This window comes from Melanotaenia boesemani, chromosome 6 (genome assembly GCF_017639745.1).
Source record: "Melanotaenia boesemani isolate fMelBoe1 chromosome 6, fMelBoe1.pri, whole genome shotgun sequence".
NCBI classification, from domain to species: domain Eukaryota; kingdom Metazoa; phylum Chordata; class Actinopteri; order Atheriniformes; family Melanotaeniidae; genus Melanotaenia; species Melanotaenia boesemani.
Window position 1 is genome coordinate 34,638,838 of NC_055687.1, and position 24,932 is coordinate 34,663,769.

Genomic DNA, 24,932 nt, shown 5'->3' on the forward strand with positions numbered 1-24,932 from the left:
CTTTCTTCCTTATTCTGATGCTCAGATTGAACTTCATCAAGTTGTCTTTACCGTGTCTACATGACTAAATGTGTTGAGTTGCTGACATGTGATTGGCTTATTAGATTTTTGCAATAACAGGAAGTTGAACAGGTGAAGGGTGGGTGTAGATCCCAATTTTGAATAATTTTCCTCACAACCCAAAACCTTGCGACTGAGGATGACTTTTATATGTTGTCACTCCTTCATGAAATTAAACACTTTTAGGTTCTGAAGCAGCTCGTGTTAACAGTATCAGCTGGAGAAATTACGTAACCATCAACCAGGAGACTGTTGCTTCCACTTCATTCTACCCTCTGATCCTGTCTGACCCAGCTGACTGTCTCCCTCTTTTGGAGCTTCCAGTCACTGCACTCGCCTCTTTTCCCATTATAGTCTGTTCCTGTCAGCTGTGTGGAATGTGCAGCGCACATTGTGCAGACCCGCTTTAGAGAATCCAGCCTGCAGACAGCACAGAAAATACTCCTTCTTTCTTCTTCAGATTTCCACCAGCTGCCCCTCATACGGTAAGATGTGCTGTTTTCTTCCTGCAGTTAGAAAGTTGTTGCTGTGGGAAATCCCTCTTTAATGTGACTGACTGCCTCCAGATCTATTTTTACATGTGAACTTTAGCAGTTGAGCAGACAAGCAAGGAGAGGAAAAACAGCAGGCTACTGTTACAGCAAGAGTCTGATAAAGCTCCAGTTTCAGTCAAACCTTCATGTTCAGTGTTCATATGTGGTGTGGACAGACATGAAAAAGTCTGATCCTTTCAACCTGAACTCTGAATCTAGATCTGGATCTGAATCTGGATCAGGTTAGATGGAAATATATAAAAAATGTTTGAAAGAAAAATGTTTCTGTGTTTTATAAACAAAACAGGAAGTGTTGATGTTTTCTCACTTCTTAAGTTCACTGTTCAATGTCTGGACTTCTGCTGCAGCAATGTCCTCAAGGACCAGTCCATCAGGATCAGACTCCATCAGAAGGACCAGAGCCCATCAGAAGGACAAGTCTACAGATTCAATCTGCTGGTTCAGACCATTAAAATAAAAGGGATAGAGAAAGAAGAATATTATCAGTTTTCATCGAGATGATGTAGTTTAAACATTATTAGTCAACAGGATGTTAATCCTCCTGGTCCTCTTTTCTCTCCTGGACTTCCAGGTGAACCCTGCAGCAGAATGTCCTCCACCCCTGATCTACCATCCACCATCTTCACGCTGCTCGCCGCCCCCACCCCAACTCCAGGGACAGTGGAGGCCAATGTGACCTCCTGCCAGGACTGGGAGCAGTCCCACCACCTCCTCTTCCATCTGGGGAACATGTCCCTGCTGCTGGGCTTGCTCATCCCCACCACTCTGGGTCTGCACATGATCCTTCTGCGCCTCCTCCTGATGACAGGTCAGTCCACAGCGCCACCTGGTGATAGCATTCCTCAGATAAAAGCAGAGCTTATTTGTATTTTTATCTTAATCAGAGGTGTCCTTCCCACTGCTGCATGAGCAGCTCTAGTCTACTTTCACTGTTCATCATCACATGTTTGGCCTCATAAGGCTCTGGGTGTCAGATGGGGGATGGAAAAAGCACTTTCAACTTGTTTATCTTCTTCTTGGAAGGAGAGTTGAGACAGGAAACGCCAGGAATTATGGGAAATGTGGCTGTAAGTCATTTATTTATGCTGTACTTTGGCAAAGGCTGTGCTAGTCTCAGAGGAACACGTGTGAACTGTAGTTCACATGTTTTGAAGTATGAATGACGATGCATACTCTTCATCCATAATTCAGCAGCATGGATGATGGATATGTTGGAGAAAAGGGGAAGAGGAGGTTCCTGCTGGAGATGGGGATCATTCCTGACCTTCTCCAAATAAATCAGTTCCTGATAGTGAAGAGAACAGTCAGTGGTGTATCCAGGAAGTTTTGATATTACTAACGCAGTGACGTGCGGTGAGGTTGATGGCTGGTGAAGCACTGATTTACAATTGTAAGAACTGAAAAGAGCATCTTATTTCAATATTCATCCCACAGCATGCAACTACTGGTAGTGCTTCATATCCCATCAGCATTCCTCTTTCAGTTACACTCACACACCCACTGTTGTCAACTCTTCAGTAAGAAAAGTAGCTATTGGCTGTCCTAGTTGCTAGAAGTCGCTAAATGATCATCATCTAATTTGCTTAATAGCATCTAGTTGTAATGGAGGCTGCTGTGGACAAGAATGACATGGAAAAGGCAAAAATTGATGAAAACACAACCTAAAAATGTTTAAAAAGGCTACAATAATAAACATAAAAACATCTTTGGTTATTTTCTTTTTTTTTTTTAGTTTAATTTTATTAAGTGTAGGTTGTTTTCTAATTAGACGTCTGCAACATTTCACAACACGTTTAAATTTCTAAATGTTTTCCTCCACACACTTCATTAATAGACATTAATATCTGACACTAATATCTGACGCTAAGCCAGCGCTGGATCATCCAGCAGCAACTCTGTTTCATTTTCCGCCTGGTCATGAAACAGAGTTGATCATCTCCTGCTCTGAATGCAGCTGGGAGCTGCCAGACCTCTTCTGGTGAGGGGCCTGCGCAGCACCCATTCATCACTGAGAAGAATAAACTACGTTCATATACGTCAGTCTCCAAAAGTCTCCAATACTAACAAAAAAAGTCACTAGATTTGTCGCTAGTCGCTTTTTTTGAAAAAAATAATAAAATAAAAAAAATAAACAAAATCACTAAAGGGGTCTCAAAACTCGCTACAAAGTTGCTAAGCTAGCCACACTTACACATTACCCCCTTGAGGTGAGGCAGAGTAATGTTTGCCTCACCTGCTGACTTTTCTCTGCACTTTATTGTAAGATAAGCAGGAATAATTATCTCACACATACATTAAAAACATTACACAGACTGTGGAGAGTCATGGTGTATAATAAATATTTCTGTAACGTCATATTGGCCATATGGTGAGGAACAGAACGGACACACGTCATGCAACCCAGTTTGTATTGGATCACGCAGTCACAGGTGAGGCACAGCTCGCTGTCTGTCTGGATTTGATAGAGAAATCCTCAAATTTGGTGATTTTTTCCTAATATATATTAAAAGCGGGTAGAGTCATACTGAAAATGCATTTTTAACACAGATGAGTGGAAAATATTATTTATTTTATGTACTTGTTTTTCTTTTTTATGACGACAGGTGAGGCACTGCCTCTTCTGACCGCACGTCACTGCACTAACTCCATGTCCAGTGGGATCATGGTTAACTGTGGCTGAAGTCACTGTGTTAAATCCAAGGATTTTTTGGTGTCTGGAACCCTTAAATAAAAGCTTTGAGGTCATTTTACTCTCAACATCAAAACTCTGTTTACAGTTTGATTTTTTACATAATTTCTAAAAGCTTCTATAACAGCAATGATTTCAAAATTTTCACAATGAAAATTAAAAATGTTGCAGTCAAATTCTCTGTGGCATTCAGAAGCTCTCCATCCTTACGTCTGACAGGATGCAGTCTTTTCATCGCCTGGGCAACTCTGTACCGGTGCAACCTGGACGTGATGGTGTGGAACGTGGTCTTCCTGGTGGTCAACTTTATGCACTTGTTCTTCCTTTTGTACAAGCGTAGGCCGGTGAGTTGTGCATTAGCGTTCCCTCAGTCCCTGTCACAGTGGCAACAGTATTCCCACCTGGTCCTGCTTGTAATAATGAAATGCAGATTTTATAAATCTGCGGGTGGCATCAGGGAAGGAGCCTCCATCAGTTTGACAGAATTTGGGCTCTCTTTTTCACCTACAGCTTCATACTAGCTCAGTGGTCATTATCTAGCTGAATAAAAGCTGTGGCTGTGTTTTCTGGCAGATTAAGATCGACAGGGAGCTGCGCTCTGTCTACAAGCGGATGTTTGAGCCTCTCCATGTGCAGGAAGCATTGTTTCAGCGGCTAACAGGACAGTTTTGCACCATCCAGACTCTGAAGAAAGACCAGGCCTATGCTGCTGAGGACAAGACGTCTGTGGATGAACGCCTCAGCATTCTCCTCAAAGGAAAGTATGTTGGTTTAATGGGCAGTTGGCCACTTCCTGGACACTTTCACGTGACCTTTAGGGAAAATTATTAGCCTGAGAAACTTTCATATTTAAAATGTACATCTGCGGGTCATTAACATTTTTCAGTAGTAGACATCAGCCACTGCCACGTTTTTATCTCTAGAACAGTTTAAATTATTCCAGTTTTCAGTTTGTTTCTCTGTAACAGGATGAAGGTTTCCTACAGAGGTCACTTCCTCCACAACATCTACACCAACTCATTCATTGACTCTCCGGAGTTCAGGTCCACTCAGATGCACAGAGGAGAGAAGTTCCAGGTAAACCCCTCCTCCACCACCACCACCACTCCACCTGCCTCATCCCAACATTAAGGAATGTGCAAAGTATTCAGCTCCTCTGATCATCTCCACTGAGAATATCAGTCATGATGAATTTCATTTCCAGCCAGAGCAGGAAAATGCTTAACTCAGATAATGACATATATTATCAATATAATATCAATAATAATAATAACGATGACGATTGTCTAGAGAGCTATGATGTTTGTGTTAAAGGGATAGTGGTGTGAGAAGCAGAAACAGGTGAAAATGAAATACCTGCTGTGTGTGATTTACAGGTGAGCATTGTGGCTGAGGAGAACTGTAAGTTCTTGTGTTGGTCTCGTGAGAGGCTCACTTACTTTCTGGAATCAGACACTTTCCTCAATGAGGTGTTCAGGTACCTCATCGGTAAAGACATCACCAATAAGCTGTACTCTCTGAACGACCCCACGCTCAGCGACAAGGTGGGTCCAACACGGCAGTTGGAGACTGTTTCAGAGTAAAGTTTCTGGCTGTGCTAATATCACTGAGGATGATGATGGTGGATGTGTCCTAGGCGGTAAAGAAGATGGACCGTCAGCCCAGTCTGTGCTCCCAGCTGTCCATGATGCAGATGAGGAATAGCATGGCCAGCACCAGCGACACGGATGACGTCCTGAACCAGATCCTACGAGGAGGTTCTGCTGGATCTTCTCTCCGTAAGTCTCCGTAAGGGATTTTGGTTCCACAGGGAACATGGAGGACATCTGATAACAGGAAATGACAGCCAGTCCATCTTATGTTCGGGTTCATTGAGTTCCTCATGTTGGTGGAGATCATGTGATGGAGTCAGCTAAACTGTTCACACCCAGGGTTCATGTTCTTAGCTTATCCTTCAGGGGTGTCCAAAGTTGGTCCTCAAGGGTTGCGGTCCTGCAGGTTTTCAGTGTTTCCTGCTGCAGCACACCTGAGATTAATGGTTGGGCAGAACTTAACAAGCTGTTGAGGAGAGCCATTTCATTTGAATCAGGTGCGTTGGAGCTGGGAGACTGCAACTATTGAGGATTGAAGCTGGACACCCCTAGTTTAGGTGATCAGCATAAGTTTTGCATATGCTGTTCATGAGATTCACAATCCATGAGAATACCCTTATTTATCACATTTTCATCATTAAGATCACTATCACTCCTATGTTGCTAAGAGTATGATGAAGCCACTTCCTGTCAAACTTTCCACCAATCCGATAGAAGATAATTAATTAATTATTAATAATAATAATATGATAGCTTGAACTTTTTTCTCTGACGGTCTTCCTCCTGTCCCACCTCCAGCTGTGACTACTCCCTCAGACTGAGCAATTACCTGGCAAAGCTGTAAGACCACCTCTTTTATTGCATTCTAAGCCCCCCACCCGCACCCCCGGATTAAATATGTCCCAGTCACTTTGTAACCACGTCATGACCCCTTCAAACCAGTTGTAGAGGACTTAACCTCCTGCCTGTTCTAACATTCTGTTGCTGACAGATGCTAATATTCTAATATTCTGTTGCATTCCTGACAGATAGGAGGTGGTAGGTAATAGCAAAAAGGTCAGATAGGTACAGTGAAAACAAAATTGTATTCCAAAAAATATTTACAAATTTGTGTTTTGTACTTCTTAGCCACCATAGTGCTGAGCTACCAGTATGGATGCAACTAGCTCATTTTAGTAACATCCAAAAGACTTGACCAGAAGCAGCACGAGCTAGCGTAGAGCTAGCGGTAGCATCACAAACTGATCAATAAGCCAGTATGTTTCTCGTGTGTGTCAGTTTGTTAGGTCAATAAGTGCTTCAGTACTATGCTGAAGTTTGTGTTGTTGACCTATTTTATGGGCCCGAAACTTTCATGGAATTTTTTTTGCTTTTTGTAATTAAATCAAAAGATTTTTTTCTAAAATTCCCTGTGCCTCTCTGGTTTTCGTGGTTTCTCTCAGAGATTCATGAAGAATGATTGCATCCCACCAGAGGTTTAAATGGAATCATTTTCTTAATTTTAATAGTCTAGCCACAAATCCTTGGGTGGATTGAGGTCTGGACTTTGACTCATTCATTCCATCACATGTAACCCAGACAGTGTTACTTCATTAGGGTTATGAGGGTCATTTTCCTGCTAGAAGATGGACCTCCATTCCAGTCTAACATCTGTTTTTTTTTCAAAACTTTCCTGGATTTATCTCCATCCCCCAGCATGATGCTGCCACTACTGTGCTTCACTATTGGTTGTTAAGTTTTATCTCCTCTGATCAGAGGACTTCTATATATTTAGGGAATCTCCTTTAGGTCTTCAGGTTTTTGTCATTAATGTCTTTTTTCTGTCTACTTGTCCCTAAAGTTCAGCTGATAATCTTACTTTGGCCACATCCAGCTGTCTCTCCTTTAGGGAGTCTTTTGTTCTCTTTGTTGTCTGATTAATCTCCTCCTTGTCCGATCTCTAAGTTCTGGAGGAGAGTCCTCTCTCAGCAGCAGTCTTCAAGAAGAAATTTATCCCTATTGTTTTAATATATACATGCCCATTTTTGTATGATTGTAAATGAATCAAGTGTTCAAATCAGGTTTTATCCTGATTATGCGTTTCAAACTCTTGGACCTTAAGGAGCAGGTTTGTACACTGCTTGATCACAAAACAAGTTGTACAATCTAATACCTTAACTGTGATTCCAGCAGCATTCTCTATTACGTTGTCTTGATAAGTTTCTGCTATATTTGTTTCCATCCAGAGTTGTATTTATTTTACTCCAGAATTTTGTGATGATGGGAGAGTCAGACCTCCAGCATATCCCAAAAATTCACCATGTGGGTTCATGTGGTTCTGTTGAGGCCAATGAATGTGTGAAAATGATGTCTTATGATGTCTGAGTGGGATTCGGGGATTATAGGGGGAGGTGCTGGGGTGTGAGACAGGGATGCTTGTATGTTGTGTGTGTGTCTATGCTTTGGATAATGTTTGTGTGGGTGTGGGGGTATGTTTGTGTGCGTGCGTATGCATGTGCTAGGATGAGTGGGAGTGTGTCTGGGGAGTGAGAGTGGGAGGGCTGTATGCTGTGTGAGTGTTTATATTGTGTGGGTGGGGTTGAGGAGGCATGTATGTGTTAGGATGAGCGGGAGTGTGCAAAGAAATAGGTGTGTGCATGTGTTTCTGTGTGTGGTTGGGGAGGGGTTAAGTGCACTTGTGGGGCCTGGGGGGGGTCTGCCGCTGTCCCCATCCTCTCATTCCCCGTTAGGCATGTGGGGGGGTGGGTACCTTCTGGGGTTGGTGACGGCTCGCTGGCTGTGGTCCCTGAATGAAGGGCGGCCTCTCCTGGCCTGTCTTGCCCTGGGGGACCTCCTGGGGAGTGGGGGTGCCTAATGCCACTAGAGGCTCAACATCCAGAGGGAAGTTTGCTTCCCTCTGGACGTACATCCCCGGACCCCTCTTACTTCCCTCTCTCTCTGTCTCACACACACATAGGGAGTTGGGAGGCGTGGAGCCATGCAGGGTGGAGCGGAGGGGGCCATCCAGTGGTCTCCTTGGATGCACCCCATGGCAACTTACCTCTCAGTTTTAATTGCACCGAGACACCAAAACACAAGAAACACAACACACAAACAACACCTGGGTTCCATGTCATGCGGTGCATGTTGGGCGGGGCCACTTAGGTGGCCCGGCTCCCGGCTCATTGCTCACTGCCCCTCAATTTTAATTGCACGTAACACACACTACATAAACAGTCAGGAGCGGGGAGGGAGAGGGTATTGGGGACCCCTCACACCCCTGTTCCCCCTGGGTGTGGCCAGGGGCGAGCGGGTGGAGGTGGTTGCCCCGGGGCCGGGTCCTGGGGTGGCTGCGCTGGTGGGCTGCTGGCTCTGTGGGTGCTGGGTCGAGTGGGGGTGCTTGGGGCTCGCTGTCCTCTGGTCCGCCTGGGATGTCCTACACGGGGCATGGTGGGTGGGTTATGTGTGACGTGACTGTGTGATGGTGAGTGCTTGTGGGTACGGCACAGGGGAGGGTGTGAGTGTGGGGTTATATGGGGTGCAGGAGTAGGTGGGGGGTGGGGGTCGATGGTGCCCTGGTTCCTGGGGCGTGCAGCTGGAACATCGGGGTGTGTGCTGGCCTACGCCGGGTGGCTGTCTGGGGGGGCCTGGTCCTCCTAGGCATGTTGCGGGCCCTCTGCTTTTGGGGGGTGGGGCGGCCGCCTCTGGGCTCCTGGGGCCTTGGGCCCTTCGCTTGGGCTGCCCTGGGTGGCCGGTCCCTGGCGGGGCCAGTGGCTGCTGATCTTGGCCCACTGGGACCTGTGCCCCAAGACCGTGGGGGGCTCTTGCTGGGGCTTTCCTCTGCCGCCCTTCGGGTGGGGCTGGAGTCGTTTTCATGGTGGGGTAGCTTGGGTTAGTGCTCCGGGGCTGCTGCTGAGGGCCCGGGTCTCTGGCCCTGGTCTGCCTCTGACCTCCGTAGAGGCGTGGTCGCATTTGCACGATCTCACTCACCACTCTTCATCACTCCTTGTTTCTCATCCTCTGCATGCTGACACAGTCACTGAGTTGTCCAGTGGGTTTTTATACTAAGCGATAATTCTTTCTTTTATTTTTCCTGTGAGTTAGTATCTAGTCGCTGTTATGTCTTTTTGATTTGGTTATTATTTAAAAACTCTTAATGACTAGCAGCTCTGTTTTTTTTTTGTTTTTTTTGTAAAAGTTGTAGGAAATGTTCTGGTGTGTTCATGTACAGGTGTAACAGTTTGTTGTCTGGTGATGGTGTGGATTGAAGGGTCGTTTCCTTCTGTCTGTGATGTTTTTGTCTCCTTTCTTCTTTCCCCTTTTGCTCTTTTTGCTATTTTCCATCTTTTTCTGTCCCCTCCGGTCAGGTCCAGCAAGATTACATAGATTCCCTGATTCAAAGTAAATAAATAAATAAATGAATCAGATCATCAAGAGGAGCCTTACCTATAGGCCTCCCCTTGGCAGAGCAAATTTGTTCAGCACGATACAGCAACCAGATTATCATTTTGCTGCTATGATGCTGGACAGGACAAGTTAAAAAAAAAAGAAAAAGAATAAGCTCCCTTAACCACTCTTTCTCGTGAATCCTGTTGTTGTGATGTTCGAATATGGCCGTGCCATCAGGGAAGAAAAATTCTATTGATTATGACGTGGTCATTCCTGGTCATTCAGTATATTCAGTTAGTCAGCTGACCTCATTACTCAACTGAACTCATTCTTTGGACACATAAAGTTGCTGAACCTAGACTTGACCAACTGCAGCAACCCAGAACATAGATTCCCCTCACAGGCTTGTACAGTAGAAACTAGGCATGAAAGTGGCATCATTTCATCTGCCGCTCTTCTTACCATCTTACCATGGAACTGTGTAATGGGTAATCTGGACTCATCAAAAACCAGAAAAACCTTCTTCCATTGCTCCAGAGTGCACTCTTGACAATTGAAGCCTTTTATTTGTCTGATTTGCCTCACTGACAGTGGTTTTCTTATGGCTAACACAGCTGTTCAGTTCCAATCCCTTTTCCTTTTGCATTGTTCATGTGGAACTGTTATTACTTTCACTATAGCTGACCACATTTCTTCCTGGAAGACGATGGTTCTCCACTATCCTTCCAGTATTTAATAATGCGTTGGCCAGTTCTGAACCCAGTTTTTGTAGTTTCTGCATCTCAGATATTTTCTCTGCTTGATGCCAATGATTCGACCTCAAACATCTGTTCCATGACCACATGATGGACATGGTTGTTTAAGAATTGAGAAGCTACTCGTTGCATCAGTTGGGGTTAATTTACTTATTAAACATCACCATCCATGCAGGGAGTAGCCAATGGGAGGATCTTACCTGTTTACTTAATTAAATCCAGGTTGGGTTTTATTTGGATGGGCAGTATATCCTGAAATCATGAGACTTTCATACTGCGTACACTTGCTGATTTTAATGATCATGTGACTTCTGAAGGTAACTGCTAATACCAGTTAACAAACAAGATAAATACACTCACGTTTATGTTTTTTTTTTCGTTTGTTTTCCTCTCTCATCATTAGTTTAGATGCTTGTGAAGATTTATTACATAAAATCCAAAAATAATCTACTTAGATGACATATTGTGACAAAAAAAGGAAAGAACAATTATAATACTTCTTCAAATAACTCTAATAATGTTTGATAACCAAAATGCCTCAAAAAAGGTCAACAGTGTTAGTAGATCCTCAGCTTACTCTGTAGCTGGAAAAATGACACGATATGAAAAACACAATTTAAAAAAAAAAAAAAAAAACTACAGAATCCCTGTAGTTTTTTTTTTTTTTTTTTTTTTAGTTTTTTTTGTAGAAAAAATGTGTTATTTTGATTAGTGAACAAAAACTTGTTCCCTCCTAATTCAATTACCAATATGGTTGAAGTCAAAGCCAGCAGGGTTAAATCATCTTCAGAAAGAGACCAACCAGATGTTGTAGTCTGGCTACAGACGGAAATAAGTGAAGTTTTGCTCTTCATGTTTTAGTTTCTGAGCAGCAGCTTCAACAGAGGAGTGCTTCATCATCAACACAAACATTATTCATTCGTTGTGCTGTGGACTCTCAGGGTGAATGACAACCATCAGTGTGAAGTTTTGTTCTCTGTTTCATTCTAACTGCCTATGTTCTAACCCTAGCACTGATGCAGTTTTATTATGTATTTCTAGAAAAATCACCCGACACCAAATCATCCACTAAAATGAAGCCTATAGAGGAAGGGATGGAGGATGATGTGTTTGAGGAATCTGCTATGTCTCAACCACTTCCCAACACTTCCAGCGAGGAGGTGCAGCCGCCTAGTAAAGAATAACAAGAACACTTTGTTTTTGTGTATTTTTTATCTGGATACATCACTGAAACGTTAACACAGCCTTTAAACAGGCCAGAGAACACTATAAGTAATTTAGAAAGGAAAACAGGTTTTGTTTCTTTGAAAACACGTTTTTCCTATTTTATTTGATAAGTTTTTTTAGGTCATGATTCTTTATCAGAATTATGAATTTTTATTCATTTTATTAAAAACAACTATATATATGTTATATTACTTTAAGGATCACTGTTTTCATCACTGAACTTTTGCAAGTGTACTCATTTTACTAATCTGTGTTTTTTCAAAACCAGCTCAGTTTGTGTGTTCAATAAAAGTTTTGGTCAATGTTCCAGGTTTTATCATTTCTTATTTGAGCCTTTCATTACTGTGATTGTTTGTAGAGCAGTGTCTCCATATGGCTACTCTAACACACACATATTATGTTATGTGGGGAAAGAAATAATGTAAACATAAATTTAAGTTATATAGAAAATGTAGAATGTTTTATTATTTAATTAGTTCAGTTTAACTCAAATCAGCTTCATTTGTATGTCAGTACTTGACAACAATGTTATCTCAGGACACTTCACAGACAAATCACCCATCTATCATCTTAGTCCAGTTCAGGGTTGCAGGGTAGGTGGAGCCTATCCCAGCAAAGTAGCAGTCCGTCACAGGGCACACACAAATCAATTCGAGCCCATATATAATAGCTCACTGAAGGAAAACCCACAGAATGCATCTAATTTTTAATTTGATCCAATCCCCTATCCTGAGCATACAAAACTCCCTTTAAAAAGGAAGGAAAATTCTCCGGCAGAACCAGACTGGGAGATGGCAGACATCTGCCTCGATTAGTTGGGGTGGAGAGGACAGGAAAGAGAGAACAACAAATGCGGCAACTTTGGTCAGTTGTCTACTCATTGTGCTCAGAGTAAAAGGAGTGCAAGGCAAACATCAGTGGATACCCATTCATTTCCTCTTATATTGGAAATTCTTCAAACCATGTGCATGAAAATCTAAAAATATAACCTCGACAACTAAAGTTAAAGCTGCTGCTTTATCAGCTGCAGTCTGCCTGGTCCAGCCGAGCTGAAGTTTGCCATGGGTCAGCCTAGTCACACGGCGGGGTCCATGGTTCTCCTGATAAAGAAATCTAGGTGAAAAACCACATTATCATTCTTATTGATGATGTTCCCAATGGTGCTCGTAAGTCTCACACCATAAATCATCATCATCCGTGATCACAAACAGAGTGACACATTTTAATGTGAATTTGGTTGTTATTCATCGTCAGAAAGCCAAACAGCAAAATTAAAAAAACAGTAAAGAACTTGCAGCAAGTTACTATAAAATTGACGGTGTCTTGCTGTTGCTGAAATTTACAGTTTATTTATGCAAATACACCATAAAGCTGTTATTTTCTATCTTTACAGTAAAATACAGACAAAACAGTTAATTAATGCTTATTTACATTTTTTTACAACAGGTATGTTTACAGGATTTTACTGTGCGCTGCTGTACTCAATAACACAATATGTATAAGGACTGCTAGCAAAAAGGATTACAATGATGTTATATTGACATTTCTTTTTAAATCTTGTGATATGTTAAATATTTGCTTAGCAGTCTTGCTACAAAAATAGCAGTGTTAAAATATAGCTCTTCAAATTGTGAATTTAATTTTGAGACAAACAATACAGCATCAAAGTGTCTTTTCAAAGCATGTCTCTCTTTATTAAACTTTTGAATAACTTTTGAGCAGCTTTCTTTAAAAACAAATAACAGCCTGAGGCATGTTTATGGGAAAAACTAAAATTTCATGCCCCGGAGTATCAGTCGAGGAGTGGCAGGTGGTGTGAGTATCCTTTCAACATCAACTCAGAGCCCTCGATTTACTCAGAGTTGCGACACTCTCATTGACTCCCATGTACAAAAAATGGCGGCGCACGCCGGGTTACTAGAGACGTTCAATAGTTCCAAACACCAGATCCGACTGCGTTCATCACCAATGCTTTCTATTAGTTTTCAGAGTTAAGTCGACGCAACATCAGTCTTATAAGTCACGAAAATGTATGTACATTCTGTCGGATGTCCTGTATTAACATATTTGCGTCTGTTGAATGTGATAAAATTTTGTTTAAATGTATTTTGCCTTTGTATGTTATAGCTGTTGTGCTTTTACACCATTCCTCCCAGCTTTTTTGTTTTAGTTTGAATGAGTGTGGTCACGGTCTTATATTATTTATTTCAGTGTACTGATCATTGTTATTCATAGAGTCATATAATTTGATGTTCAATATGACTTAGGTTAGTGGAAACGTACTGTGTTCTCATATTGCTGGTTATCTTTAGCCAGGTGCCCAGAGATGACATTTCGGGGTCCTGTGTTGTATTTTGAGGTGAACAGTTTTTTCATGTACTGGGGATTTTAATGCGTAGTAGCAGGGAAAGCTCTGGAGTTTGTAATGCTTTTCATGAATTCTCTATTACGTATAATAGAAAATCACAGAGCAGATGACCTGCTAGATAATTATCCAGAGCCTACTGACTTTTGTCCATCAAATTTTATTTAAACTTTTTAAATATTTATTAAAACTGCCTTTTCCCCTTTTGCTTTCCATGTTCCATGCACCAATAACTGAGTAGTAATCACCTAAATTTGATTCCTAATTAACTTATATTTCACCAATTCCCTGTGCATCTCTATTCACTCACTATCACTGTTTTATCTTCCCTCTTTACACTACTTTGCATTACTTTTCATGCATACTTGTTCACTTATTTGGTAACACTCTGATATTAGCTCATGTTCTACCCTTACAGCTGTTCTACATTCATGTTCTGTAGTCGATTTAGTCATTAAAAAAAAAAATCTTTATTCAGGAGCAGCAGACAGGAACACTGACATCCATCAGTTTGACATTTTTCCTTCCCCAAGGTTTATTTTTATCATTTCATTATGCACACTGGAACTGATTTATTTACTTTATTGTCTTGCCCTGTTGTCTTATGTCAATAAAAAGTTTGTTTTTTGAAAGGTTTCACTTGTTTTCTTGTCCTGTCGGTGCCAGTCCCACCAGTAGGCCAAGTGAGTTTTTAGTTAAGCCAAGTAGTTACTCAGTGAGACTTTTCCTTTTACATTCAAAGCAAAATAACTTTATTTGTACAGCCACAATTCAACAACACGGTGATTCAAAGGGCTTTACAAAGACATTAAAAACATAAGAATATATGAAGCATAATTTAAAATAAAAAGACAAAAAGGGAAGAACATAAACATGATCATGCATGTTTTTTTAAAATCCAGCTTAATAGAGACAGTGCAGATTTGAGTGTTACATACAAACCATTGAAATGCAGCTGAGAGACAGAGTACTGACTGAAGGGGAAATTCGATGTTGTATTTATCATTGACTTTAAGTACTGACATTACATGCTACCACACGGCTGGCTTTAATAATTAAATGAAAGTAGGCTGTAACAAGCTAATCATTTAATCTTACAAAAGTGAATTGTAACCCTTGGCAAAAAGTAGTTTATTCAAGTGTACTACAAGTATACTTATTTTAAACTAAAACTGACACAGTATACTTGAAGTTTACTTATTATATACTATGTTGTATGTATTTCAGAACAGTATAGTGAAGTATACTCGGTTTATACTGAATAGTATAAAGAAAAGTCTAAGTACATCAAGTTACACTTGTACTAAGTATGCTTTTTACTTCTTTCTGCCACAAAGTATTAATAATATGGATTGAAGTACAGAAGGTCAAGTGACTCGTGTTTCCATTTAGCAGAATAAAAATATTTTTCACTACACACATTTGCTTTGAGGTATTGCCCCTGTTATAAACTTGCGTGTTCAAGATCATAGTGCTGGAGTTTAAAAGTTTACTGCTAACAGTATGTGTGCTAAATTACCTTTATGTAACTTAAAATCATACACAAAAACAGAGAAATGTTTGACTTGACTTTACTGACCAAGTTCTAGTCCCTTTCATAAGGGTGTTATGTACACAGTGTCATCGGTTTCAACAAGAACACATTTTGTTTTAATCATGTCAGGCCAGGCAGCTTTAACAGTTTCAGTTTTTTTAACCCCATATAGGAAAGTACTTTTTACTTTGATCTGTGAATCTTTACATACAGGCCTGTCTGATTTAGTAAGTACCTCAACTAAAACACAACGTAGTTTGGCACATGAACAAAAAGCAGAATTTGGATGTGAACACGTATGTTTAAAAATAACCAAGTCGTTAATGAAACAAAATGTACCATCTTTCAAGCAGACAGCACAGTTGTATCTCGTCTGTAGTCTGTCATAGTTTTGACTGTGATACAAAACTCCACTGATCAAAAAATGGTTGTTTGACCAGAAGCAGTTGCTTAGATTTCCACACAACTTTGCAATGGCAAGCCTGAATGACATTTTAATACTGTTTTGCACCGGGGGATGGCCAAAACCTGACACTTTCATTTAGTATTTTACAGTTTTCTGTTTCTCTTCTACTAAAGTCCTTCAACAAAAGACTGAACCTTTTCATGTTCTCGGTGGATAGTCTTCTTGGCCCTTTCTGGCAATTCTCTCCACAACAGAAATGTTCTGACTATTTGTGAGGGGACATACTGTGTTCAATAAAAATATTTCATTAGTGTGCCCATATTGGACTCAAATGAAAAGGTTGACGTAGCCCAAAATGGCCCCCATTGTTTGACACTCTACACAGTGTGTTAGCAAGTGTATATTAAAAGTCATGGTTCCAAATGGTTCCAAAATATTGTAGGAAGTATGCCTTTCAGTGCAGGTAGAGAACAGAAAAGAAGAAATGCTCGCCACTCTGAAGCTTTCCAGAACTTTCTTTCAGTCAGTGACCTTGGTGATCTTGTAATCTCAACAGGTGGTTTCATTTTTACAAGTCAGCAATGTGAACCTGGATGGTTTATTTGGCCCAAACCATAATGCTGACATCAAAATGTGCCTTTTCCTTATCTCTGGCTCCAGTTCAATTATCTGGCACTGAATTGGCCAAATGCTGCATTTAGAGCTTTTGAACACTGGCGCACCAACGCAATTCCAAATCAGAGTCAAATCATCTCTTCCATGAACTTCACTGTCACAATTTTTGATATTCTCCACCAGACTGTATGTCAGTTAAAACTCTAAAGGATCTTCTTCTTTCAGTAAGATTGACATCATGTTCCTGCAGAAGTTGTTTAATCTGCACATGAAGGGAAATTTAATGTCATTTAATGAAGAGCTAAACACATGAAACTCGCCTGTGGAAAATAATGTAACGCATATTATGCTAGCTAAAAGTAAAGCTTTTTTCAATTTCTGTTACTTACTTTTACTTTCCAGTCCTTGGAATCTCTGCTGCGTAATCCTCCAAATATCTTTTATAAGGTCCGCAATGCTTTGCCATGTGGCAGCCAATGGGCTCCCTCCTCAGCAGTTAACGGTCTTTAAAAAAAAAAAAAAATTGTCCGGTCTTTAAGAAAAGGAGGGACACACATAGTTAAAACGTGATTATCAGTATTAAGCTACCGCAATGGCATTTGCCATTTATTATTTTAAGGAAAGGACTGTGGAAGTTGGGAAGATTTCATGGATGAGTACTGATGACCAGCAACAATGTCCGAAATTAATAACCCAGTGTCCGAACCTAGAAGATGAAGATGGATGGATGGAGGTAAAGTGGGACATTAAAGGCAGAAAAGGGTCTGACGGCCCATCCCTTTTCCCAGCAAAGGTTTTAATGTTTGGTGGTAAGTTGTCTCCCCTCAACTATACCTTGATAGTATTGATTTAATCTGTCACTTTTGTCAGCCCAGTTCTCAAAAGCTTGGAGCTAGCTGTTCAAAAAAGCTAATCTACACGCAAATGTGACTGTCTGCTTTTTCTAAAACAAGGTTAGTCCATGGCAAAAATAGTAAAATAGGCAGGTATTGAAAGTTGCAGAATACGGTGATATAAGTTATTCAGCATATAAGTATAAATTTAATTTAGCACTCTTAAACTCCATTTAAATGATAGATGACCCATGCTTAGCTTGTGGTAGTTACTCCAGGCTTTTCCATGTTTTAATAGGCTGTGTGATTTGGAACTTTGTACACAAACAAACACACACACAAACACACACACATGTGTATATATATATATATATATATATATATATATATATATATATATATATATACATATATATATCTAAAGAGCTGTGTCTTACACAGACAACAACAGTGATCTCTGCAAGAAGCAACAGGAATTCATTAAAGGTGAAGACATCTGGCAAGAAGCAACCAAGAGGAAGAGTAAGCCGAACATCGTTTACAATTTCAGTGCCTCTTTAGTTTTTATACACAGTTAGATAAATGTGTGAATCTTGGTTATTAGTATCAGCAGATAATTAAATACATTTAATAAATGATCGAAGAGTTGAAGAAGCAGCTGGCTAACAAAGCATCTTCAGAGGTAAAATATTTGACTATATTTTAATTTTGATGCAATAATTATGGATTGAATTTTGTTGACACAGAGAAGACTGATTCTTTGATTTCATTTAAATTTTTTTTGTTTTTGGGGGTCATCAGATGAGGACCAGCTGCCCAGAAACTGGAGTGTGGCACAAGAGAAACTAAAAGAGCTTCAGAGAGAAATCGAGAGACTGAAACAGGACCATGTGAAAGAAATACTAAATGCTATCAAAGGTATTTTCTGTTTATTTATCCAAGTAAAGCAAGTCATAAAACTCTGGCATGCGATTCAAAAAACCATCATATATTGTTCTCCACACTCTCGGAGCTTGGCATCTCAGGATCTGTCCTCTCGTGGTTTACGTCCTACCTCACAGGAAGATCATTCAAAGTATCTTGACAAGGGGGAATGTCCAGATCACATGGGCTGACAACAGGGGTGCCTCAGGGCTCGGTGCTTGGCCCTCTTCTCTTTTCACTATATACTTCCTCACTCGGTGCAGTCATTAGCTCTCATAGTTTCTCCTACCACGGATAGGGTTGGGCATCGTTTGAATCTGAACGATTCCGGTTCCGATTCCGGTTCCTAACGATTCTGGATTCCGATTCTTTTAAGCGTAAGGGTCAAAAAAGTTCTAACAACCAGTTCGCCATTTTGTTCGATAACTCTAAAACTTTACTTTGAATTTCTCACAGGGCTGTTTTCAACTAGTATATAAATATTAAATCTATTAACTTCAACATAAATATTAGAAACTTTCTTTTCACAGGGGTATGCTTTTCACAAGAGAGCTTTATTTCTTAAACCTCATGAATACGCATTTACACATTAATCCTGTGTGCTCCAACTGATGGGCTAACCTGGACTGGTGCAGAATTTCAAATCAACTTGAAGTAACAACTTGTGCAACCCCAGTTGAACTTCAGATTAGCAGCAGGTACAGTATAAAATCAGAAACAGTTCTTGTTGAGGAATATGATCATATCTGCTTTCTCAAGCAGTATGCTTGAGCGTTCTAAACAGATTGTGTCTCCTGCAGTGGAGAACACACGTTCGCTGGGTGTAGAAGAAGCTTGAACACATAAATATGCGAAAGCAAGGTCTGACAGCAAAGGACAAGTCTTTCATTGGTTCCATCACCATGCAGCAGGGTCCTTGGACATAGTGGCTGGTGGAATTTCATGGTATATCTGCAACTCTCGCTCCACTCGTTTCTTGATGGACATGAAGTTCTGCTGTGACACTGTGTTCTGTGCCTCTTCCTCAGCAAATAGCTCCTCCAGTGGAGTCTTCCTGGACAGTTTGCAGGGAGGTGGTCGCTAAAAAAAAACCAAAAGGTTAATCAGTATTACCACTAAAAAAAGGAAAACATCCACTAAAAGCATGCTCATTATTAAGATTGAGAACCTATATATCAGCCATCATACACTTACACTCTCCTCCTCACACTCACTCTCATCCTCCTCTGCTTCATTCTCAGGCTGCATGGTGTCCCCATCAGCTCCACAGTCTTCCTCTGTTGACTACAAAGAGCACTAGAATTTAGATTTTAGATATTAATAGATGAAAAGGAAAGTTGAGCATAAATGACCTGTTCAATCAGCTTCCTCTGCGTCTGGTCACAGACAGTGTCATCCAACTTATGTTTCAAGCGTGGATCTAACGCAGTGGCCACTTAGAGAAAGTTCCTGATCTCATCATTCTGCAAAACACGTATTCCTCAAATGTTTGTACACAGCTTTTGTTTTTAGCACTTTTTGCTGCATTTTGCCCTCCACTATATAGTGTGCTGTAATGGTGAGGTGATGGTCCTGTGTGATGCTACCCCAGCCATCACATGTGAGTGCAACAGAGCAGATGTCACTAAGCTCTTTAATCACATTTGACTTCTCAACCTTATACCAAGATGGGATTAATGTATTTGATAAGTAGTCCCTGGAAGGTGGTGTGTACTTGGGGTTTAGTGTTCTCACCATGTCCCTGCAAACAATAACAAACATATAATGTCGCTGTTACTGTAACTTTCGCTCAGTATTAAATAAATTAGCTCTATTGTTATTGCTTAACCTACCTAAATGTTGGTAATTCCACATCTGAAAAGGGATGCAGTTTTTTCCCGATATATGCGGTAACCTTTCTGTGGCACTCCTCTACTTCTTGCACCGACATCTTTGCCTTGGCTGCTATGGTAAACAGGGTATTCATAGCTGATCGCGTTGGCTTGGGAACTGCCTGGCTAAAGTTAGCAATTCCAGGTTGTTTGTCTATAAAGAAAAAAAAGACATGGGCTAACATTAGCTGGGTGTTTGCATTTGAGTTGACCCATCGTTTTAGGTTGAGTAAAACTTGTTAGCTGCCTCAATGTTGACATAGGTTATTGTTTTACATACTGGATTTCGACTGCAGTGCGGTGCTAGGCTGAGGGTCAGAGCCGGACAAAGAGGCAGCAGAGGAAGAGCCAACGGAGCCAGGCCGGCGCAGCGCATCAAAGATGGGGCACTCTCATATTTGAACACCATGAACCCGGAGATGTTTAATCATATTTGTTGTGCACCCTCCTGTGCATGATATAACACTTTTACAAGTGTTGCACTGAGCTGACTTGTCATCTCGTTTATGAAAGTATAGCCATACTTTAGACCGCCGCTGCACACTGTCCATGTTTGCGCGGTAGCTAATGCTAACACTTCTGGTGGATTCTTCTTCGTTGGTGTTCGCCGGCTTTGTCTTCCGGTCGGCGGACAAGGACAAGGTATCGAAATTAGGAATCGAAAATTAAAAATTTGAATGATTCCGGGAGAATTGAAAAGTAAGTCCTAGTTCCAATCGATGCTCGATTCTCGATGCCTAACCCTAACAGATGACATATGCATATAACATATGCAGATGACACTCAGCTTTTCCTTTCTTTCCCACCTGACAACACAACCGTCTCAGTGCGAATATCAGCATGCCTTGCTGATATCTCTGCATGGATGAAGGATCACCACCTTCAGCTAAATCTGTCCAAGACCAAGCTTATTGTCTTTCCAGCCAATCCTTCCTTACCGCCACAGATAAGCGTGCAGCTTGACTCTATCATACTTGTGCCTACGTCTTCTACCAGGAATCTTGGTGTCATGGTAGACAACCAGCTGACCTTTAAGGACCATGTTGCCTCAGTTGCCCGGTCTTGCCGATTTGCTCTCTACAACATCAGGAGGATCAGACCCTACCTGACTGAACACACGGCATAGCTCCTGGTCCAGGCTTTGGCCATTTCACGCAGTGACTACTGCAACTCCTTACTGGCTGGCCTGCCTGCATGCTCAGTTAAACCTCTGCAGAGGATCCAGAATGCAGCAGCACAAACAGCCCAAAAGAGCTCATGTCACTCCGCTGCTAATTGCTCTTCACTGGCTTCCAGCTGCAGCACGCATCAAATTCAAAGCGCTGCTTCTGGTTTACAAAACAATAACCCAAATGGCTCCTGTCTACCTCCACTCCTTAATCCAGAGCTACACTCCCTTTCGACAGTTACGCTCCACCAGCGAAAAACGCCTAGTGCTCCCATCACGTGGCGCCAAATCAGTAGCTACACTGTTCTCCTCTATTGTCCCCTGATGGTGGAACGATCTACCAAACTCCGTCCGATCCACAGAGTCCTTATCCACTTTTAAGAACAAGCTAAAGACTCAGCTGTTTAAGGAACATTTCAACACTTAGCTTAACTCTTCTACTCAACAGAATGAGTTAGAAAGATTTATCTAGCTCTTTGGCTCAACTCAGCTGCGTGCACTTATGCCCAAGATGATATTGTGTGATGAAATCGTGATCTTGTATTTAAACAAAATGACTTAAAAAAAAAAAAAAAAATAAATAGATATATATATATATATATATATATTATTATATGCACTGCCTCTAGCACTACATGACCTCACCTGGTCCAACTGGACTCAAAGCAGTCTGACTATCACTTAATTATGATGTCCCATCTTGTTTGAATTCATGCTTGTGTTGTTCTTACTCTCAAATGTAAGTCGCTTTGGATAAAAGCGTCTGCTTAATGACTGTAGAATAGTAGAATAGAATAGTATTTTTGGTAGGAAGGTGGCAGTGGCACGGGGCAGTGTGTTTGTGTTTATGTATGGGAGATGGGGGATATGTGATAGGGGGCCTGTGCCCCAGTAGAGCTTTATGCCTAGCAACGCCCCTGCTTCACACACAATTCTATCAACAAGTGGCTACTATTGCTACAAGTTACGAAGCTAGTAAGTTAGCCAGCAGTTTGCGGTCGGTTTAATGTTATTGTTGGAACATTACAGCGGGTGGTTTAATGTTACGTTATAAACAACCACCACCAAACTTTTTGTTAACTTACCACAATGTCTTTGTTGTGTTTTTTCCAGCTATATTTCCAGACCCCATTTCTTCCCTTTGACTAAAATCAAGCATAAGGTTTTTTTTTTCTTCACTGTAGCGAAAATGGGTCCATATATCACGTCTTCTCTTTCTCTTGGGCCCTGTGCAAAGCATGGCCATTAATGTTTTACTTTTAACATTTTGCCGTGAATCCACCTCCTGTCTGTCCCATTTGTACACCTGCCCACTGCAGGTTTGAAAGGGTGTGTGTGTGTAAGTGGTGGAAGAGCCGAGGAGGAGGTGGAGGAGGAGAGAGGATTTGAGAAAATCATATAATAATATAATTTTCGTCTTGTCTTTGCTCGAAAATTCATTCTTATTTAGTCCCAGTTATTGTTTATTAATGGGGTTTTAGTCTCATTTAGTCTAGTTTTCGTCCAGTGAAAAATGTGCATTGACGAAAATATTTTCGTTTAGTTTTTGTTAATGAAATTAACACTATGACCGACGTGCCGTTAGGAAGCCATGTCACCGCTTTCTTTCTGATGCATCAGATGCCCACAGCCAGCAGATGGAGATCTTTGACCTGGTCAAATGATTCAGACCAGTAAATTATTTTCATGCATTTGGGTCAAAGTTAACTCGATGATTTATGAGGCCTCGGTTTCACCATCCTTACCTGCCACCAACGCGAGTTTCCCACAACCTAGCCAATCAGACACTCTTTACATCCTCCAGTGGGACCAACAGTAAACAGATAACTTGTACAAAAGTTTAACTTTTAGGTTTTCTCTCCCTTCACATGCTGCATTAGTTTCCCACACGTTAATGTAACATTCAAGGTAATTGGAAAACAGATAACTCACATTTACAAAATGCTTAAACAATTCATATCTATGAAATTACTTTTAAGCAAGAACATTATGCAAGTTATTTAACAGAAATAAGAACATAATGTAAGTTTTTTTTAACAGAAATAACCCAGGGGTTACATAACCTTATTGCAAAAAAGTAAATTTAACTCAATACAACGTGCACTAACTCAGTCCAAAAGCAAAAGAGATAAATAACAGCGATTAACTAAGGTGACGGTCAACAAAAAAATATGGCGACCCACTCACCCTTTGTTTACCTCACACACACATCACAGGTGTCTCAAGTAAACTAGAGAACCACCACCCATACCATGTGACCAACCTAAACCATAATCACTGTGATAAACTAATACACAGAAAACACCAATAAACAGAAAACACAACATTTAAATTCTCCAAATATTTATGGCTCCCACAATATGTGTAATGTGGAGAAGCTGGCTGACTTTGAATTATTTAACCTGAAACTTTTATTTATCTAACAACACAAACAAAAGTTTTAGCAGCACAAACAGCATCACTCAGATGTGTTTAGGAGTGCTGAAGGGACCCTGGGGCCTGGCGTGCCTCAGGTGTGTTCTAGGGGAGCTAGCTTAGCTCTGCAGATTGGTCATTCCTTCAGTTTGGTGCTATTTGATTAATTGAGCAAACAAGAGTGGGGACAGGTCAGTTTGGCCTGTTTGCAAAAAAAAAAAAAAAATCTTAATTAAGTAACAATTTTTATTAATATTTTTATCGTTTATTGTAGATGTGGGCAATTAAATATGTGATTTTCTGAGCTTAAATCCAGATAAAATATACCTTGCAACGTCATGGAGACTCAAATGGCACCGGAATGTAGGAATGACTCAGATAAATAAGTTGATCTGTTTTATCTGCAGAACTACAAAGCCCAGAATGCCCCGCGTTCCGACGTAATCACAACAGGAAGTGTCAGGAACTGGCCAGTAACCCTGTTCCGGTGCAACGAAGATTATCGTTCAATAAATCGCCGAAGGAACCGTCCAATAGCTTTTAGCGTCAATGGACGACGTCCAGGATCTACAGGGCTGCATCAGAACCAGATAAACCCAACAGGAGAGGCTTCGTTCCGCCTTTCCTCCCCGTGGACCGCTCGCCTATGATGGAACGGGCGATGGAGCAGCTCAACGTGCAGCTCAACCGGCTGACCCGCTCCCTCCGCCGGGCCAGGACCGTAGAACTTCCCGAAGGTAACACCACACATCTGGGGCTCGCGGAGAAACAGATCCATGGAGAAGTGTGTGAAGCACCTCGCTGAACCTGGATCTTCATTTTTACCACAGCATGAAAACCAGAATTTAGTTTTCACGAAAAAGGGTCTGGAAGTACTTGGATAACTGACATACAAACAGATATGTCTGTTATTTCTCTATAAATGAAGCAGAAGCTTCTTGATATGAACGTGTAAGCTGTGTCATAGTTTATTATTCTTATATACGCCCTATGGCTCTGTTTTATATGATAATGTGGATGAATACTGTAAACAGACTGGCGTTTCAGTGCATTCATTGAGGCTCAGGAGGGGTAATTGATCACTGTGGGCGGGCCCCATTTACCAAATGAATTATGATTTTCTAAGAGGACAAATTCCAGTTTAATAATTCAATATTTGACCGGATCCTGGTTCATTTTGTGCAGCTTCAACTCTGTAAAACGTCAGAAACAATCTGCACCAGACCGAAACCAGACATACTAAACATGTAATTACGACTTCCAGCACTTAGTAAGGATGAGTTAGACTGAGTTTAATCCAGCTATACACGATGCTCCAGAGGAAGAGGAGAAGACTGGACAGCCTGTGGTTGCTATGGTTACCATCTTGCTAGGTCTCATCCAAACTGCTGGAAGTGGTTGATTCTTGCTGTGTGACACCTGACATGTTCCTTTCTTCACGTTATTATTGGATTGCTTCTTATGTTAATTGTCCAAAGGTCTGCTACTACTTCACTGAAGCTAGTTAATGACTTCACGGCAAATATAACTCAAAGAACATGTTATTAAAAAAAAAA

At 41.0% G+C, this 24,932-nt stretch overlaps 2 protein-coding genes across 5 annotated transcripts in view; both read left to right on the plus strand.

The window, feature by feature from the left end:
• The first annotated feature begins 358 nt into the window (after positions 1-358).
• bves (blood vessel epicardial substance) lies at positions 359-11,535 on the plus strand. 3 transcript variants are annotated; one of them, XM_041987672.1, is made up of 9 exons: positions 359-545; positions 1,186-1,422; positions 3,523-3,647; positions 3,877-4,064; positions 4,272-4,380; positions 4,680-4,847; positions 4,940-5,081; positions 5,694-5,735; positions 11,060-11,170. In XM_041987672.1, the coding sequence occupies exons 2-8, from the start codon at positions 1,203-1,205 to the stop codon at positions 5,714-5,716; spliced, it is 975 nt and encodes a 324-aa protein (XP_041843606.1). In that variant the 5' UTR covers positions 359-545; positions 1,186-1,202; the 3' UTR covers positions 5,717-5,735; positions 11,060-11,170. The 3 variants fall into 3 exon arrangements, with proteins under 3 accessions (XP_041843606.1, XP_041843605.1, XP_041843604.1); XM_041987671.1 differs by lacking the exon at positions 5,694-5,735 and adding an exon at positions 962-1,052 and having other exon boundaries at positions 366-545; positions 11,060-11,535; XM_041987670.1 differs by lacking the exon at positions 5,694-5,735 and having other exon boundaries at positions 368-545; positions 11,060-11,534.
• A 12,305-nt stretch (positions 11,536-23,840) lies between these two features.
• The window catches only part of hace1 (HECT domain and ankyrin repeat containing E3 ubiquitin protein ligase 1), a 49,759-nt gene continuing 48,667 nt past the window's right edge, over positions 23,841-24,932 (plus strand). For both annotated transcript variants that reach the window (XM_041987668.1, XM_041987669.1), the window contains exon 1: positions 23,841-24,113. In XM_041987668.1, coding sequence (XP_041843602.1) covers positions 24,023-24,113 — 91 coding nt within the window. In that variant the 5' untranslated portion in view covers positions 23,841-24,022. The remainder of the gene's footprint in view (positions 24,114-24,932) is intronic.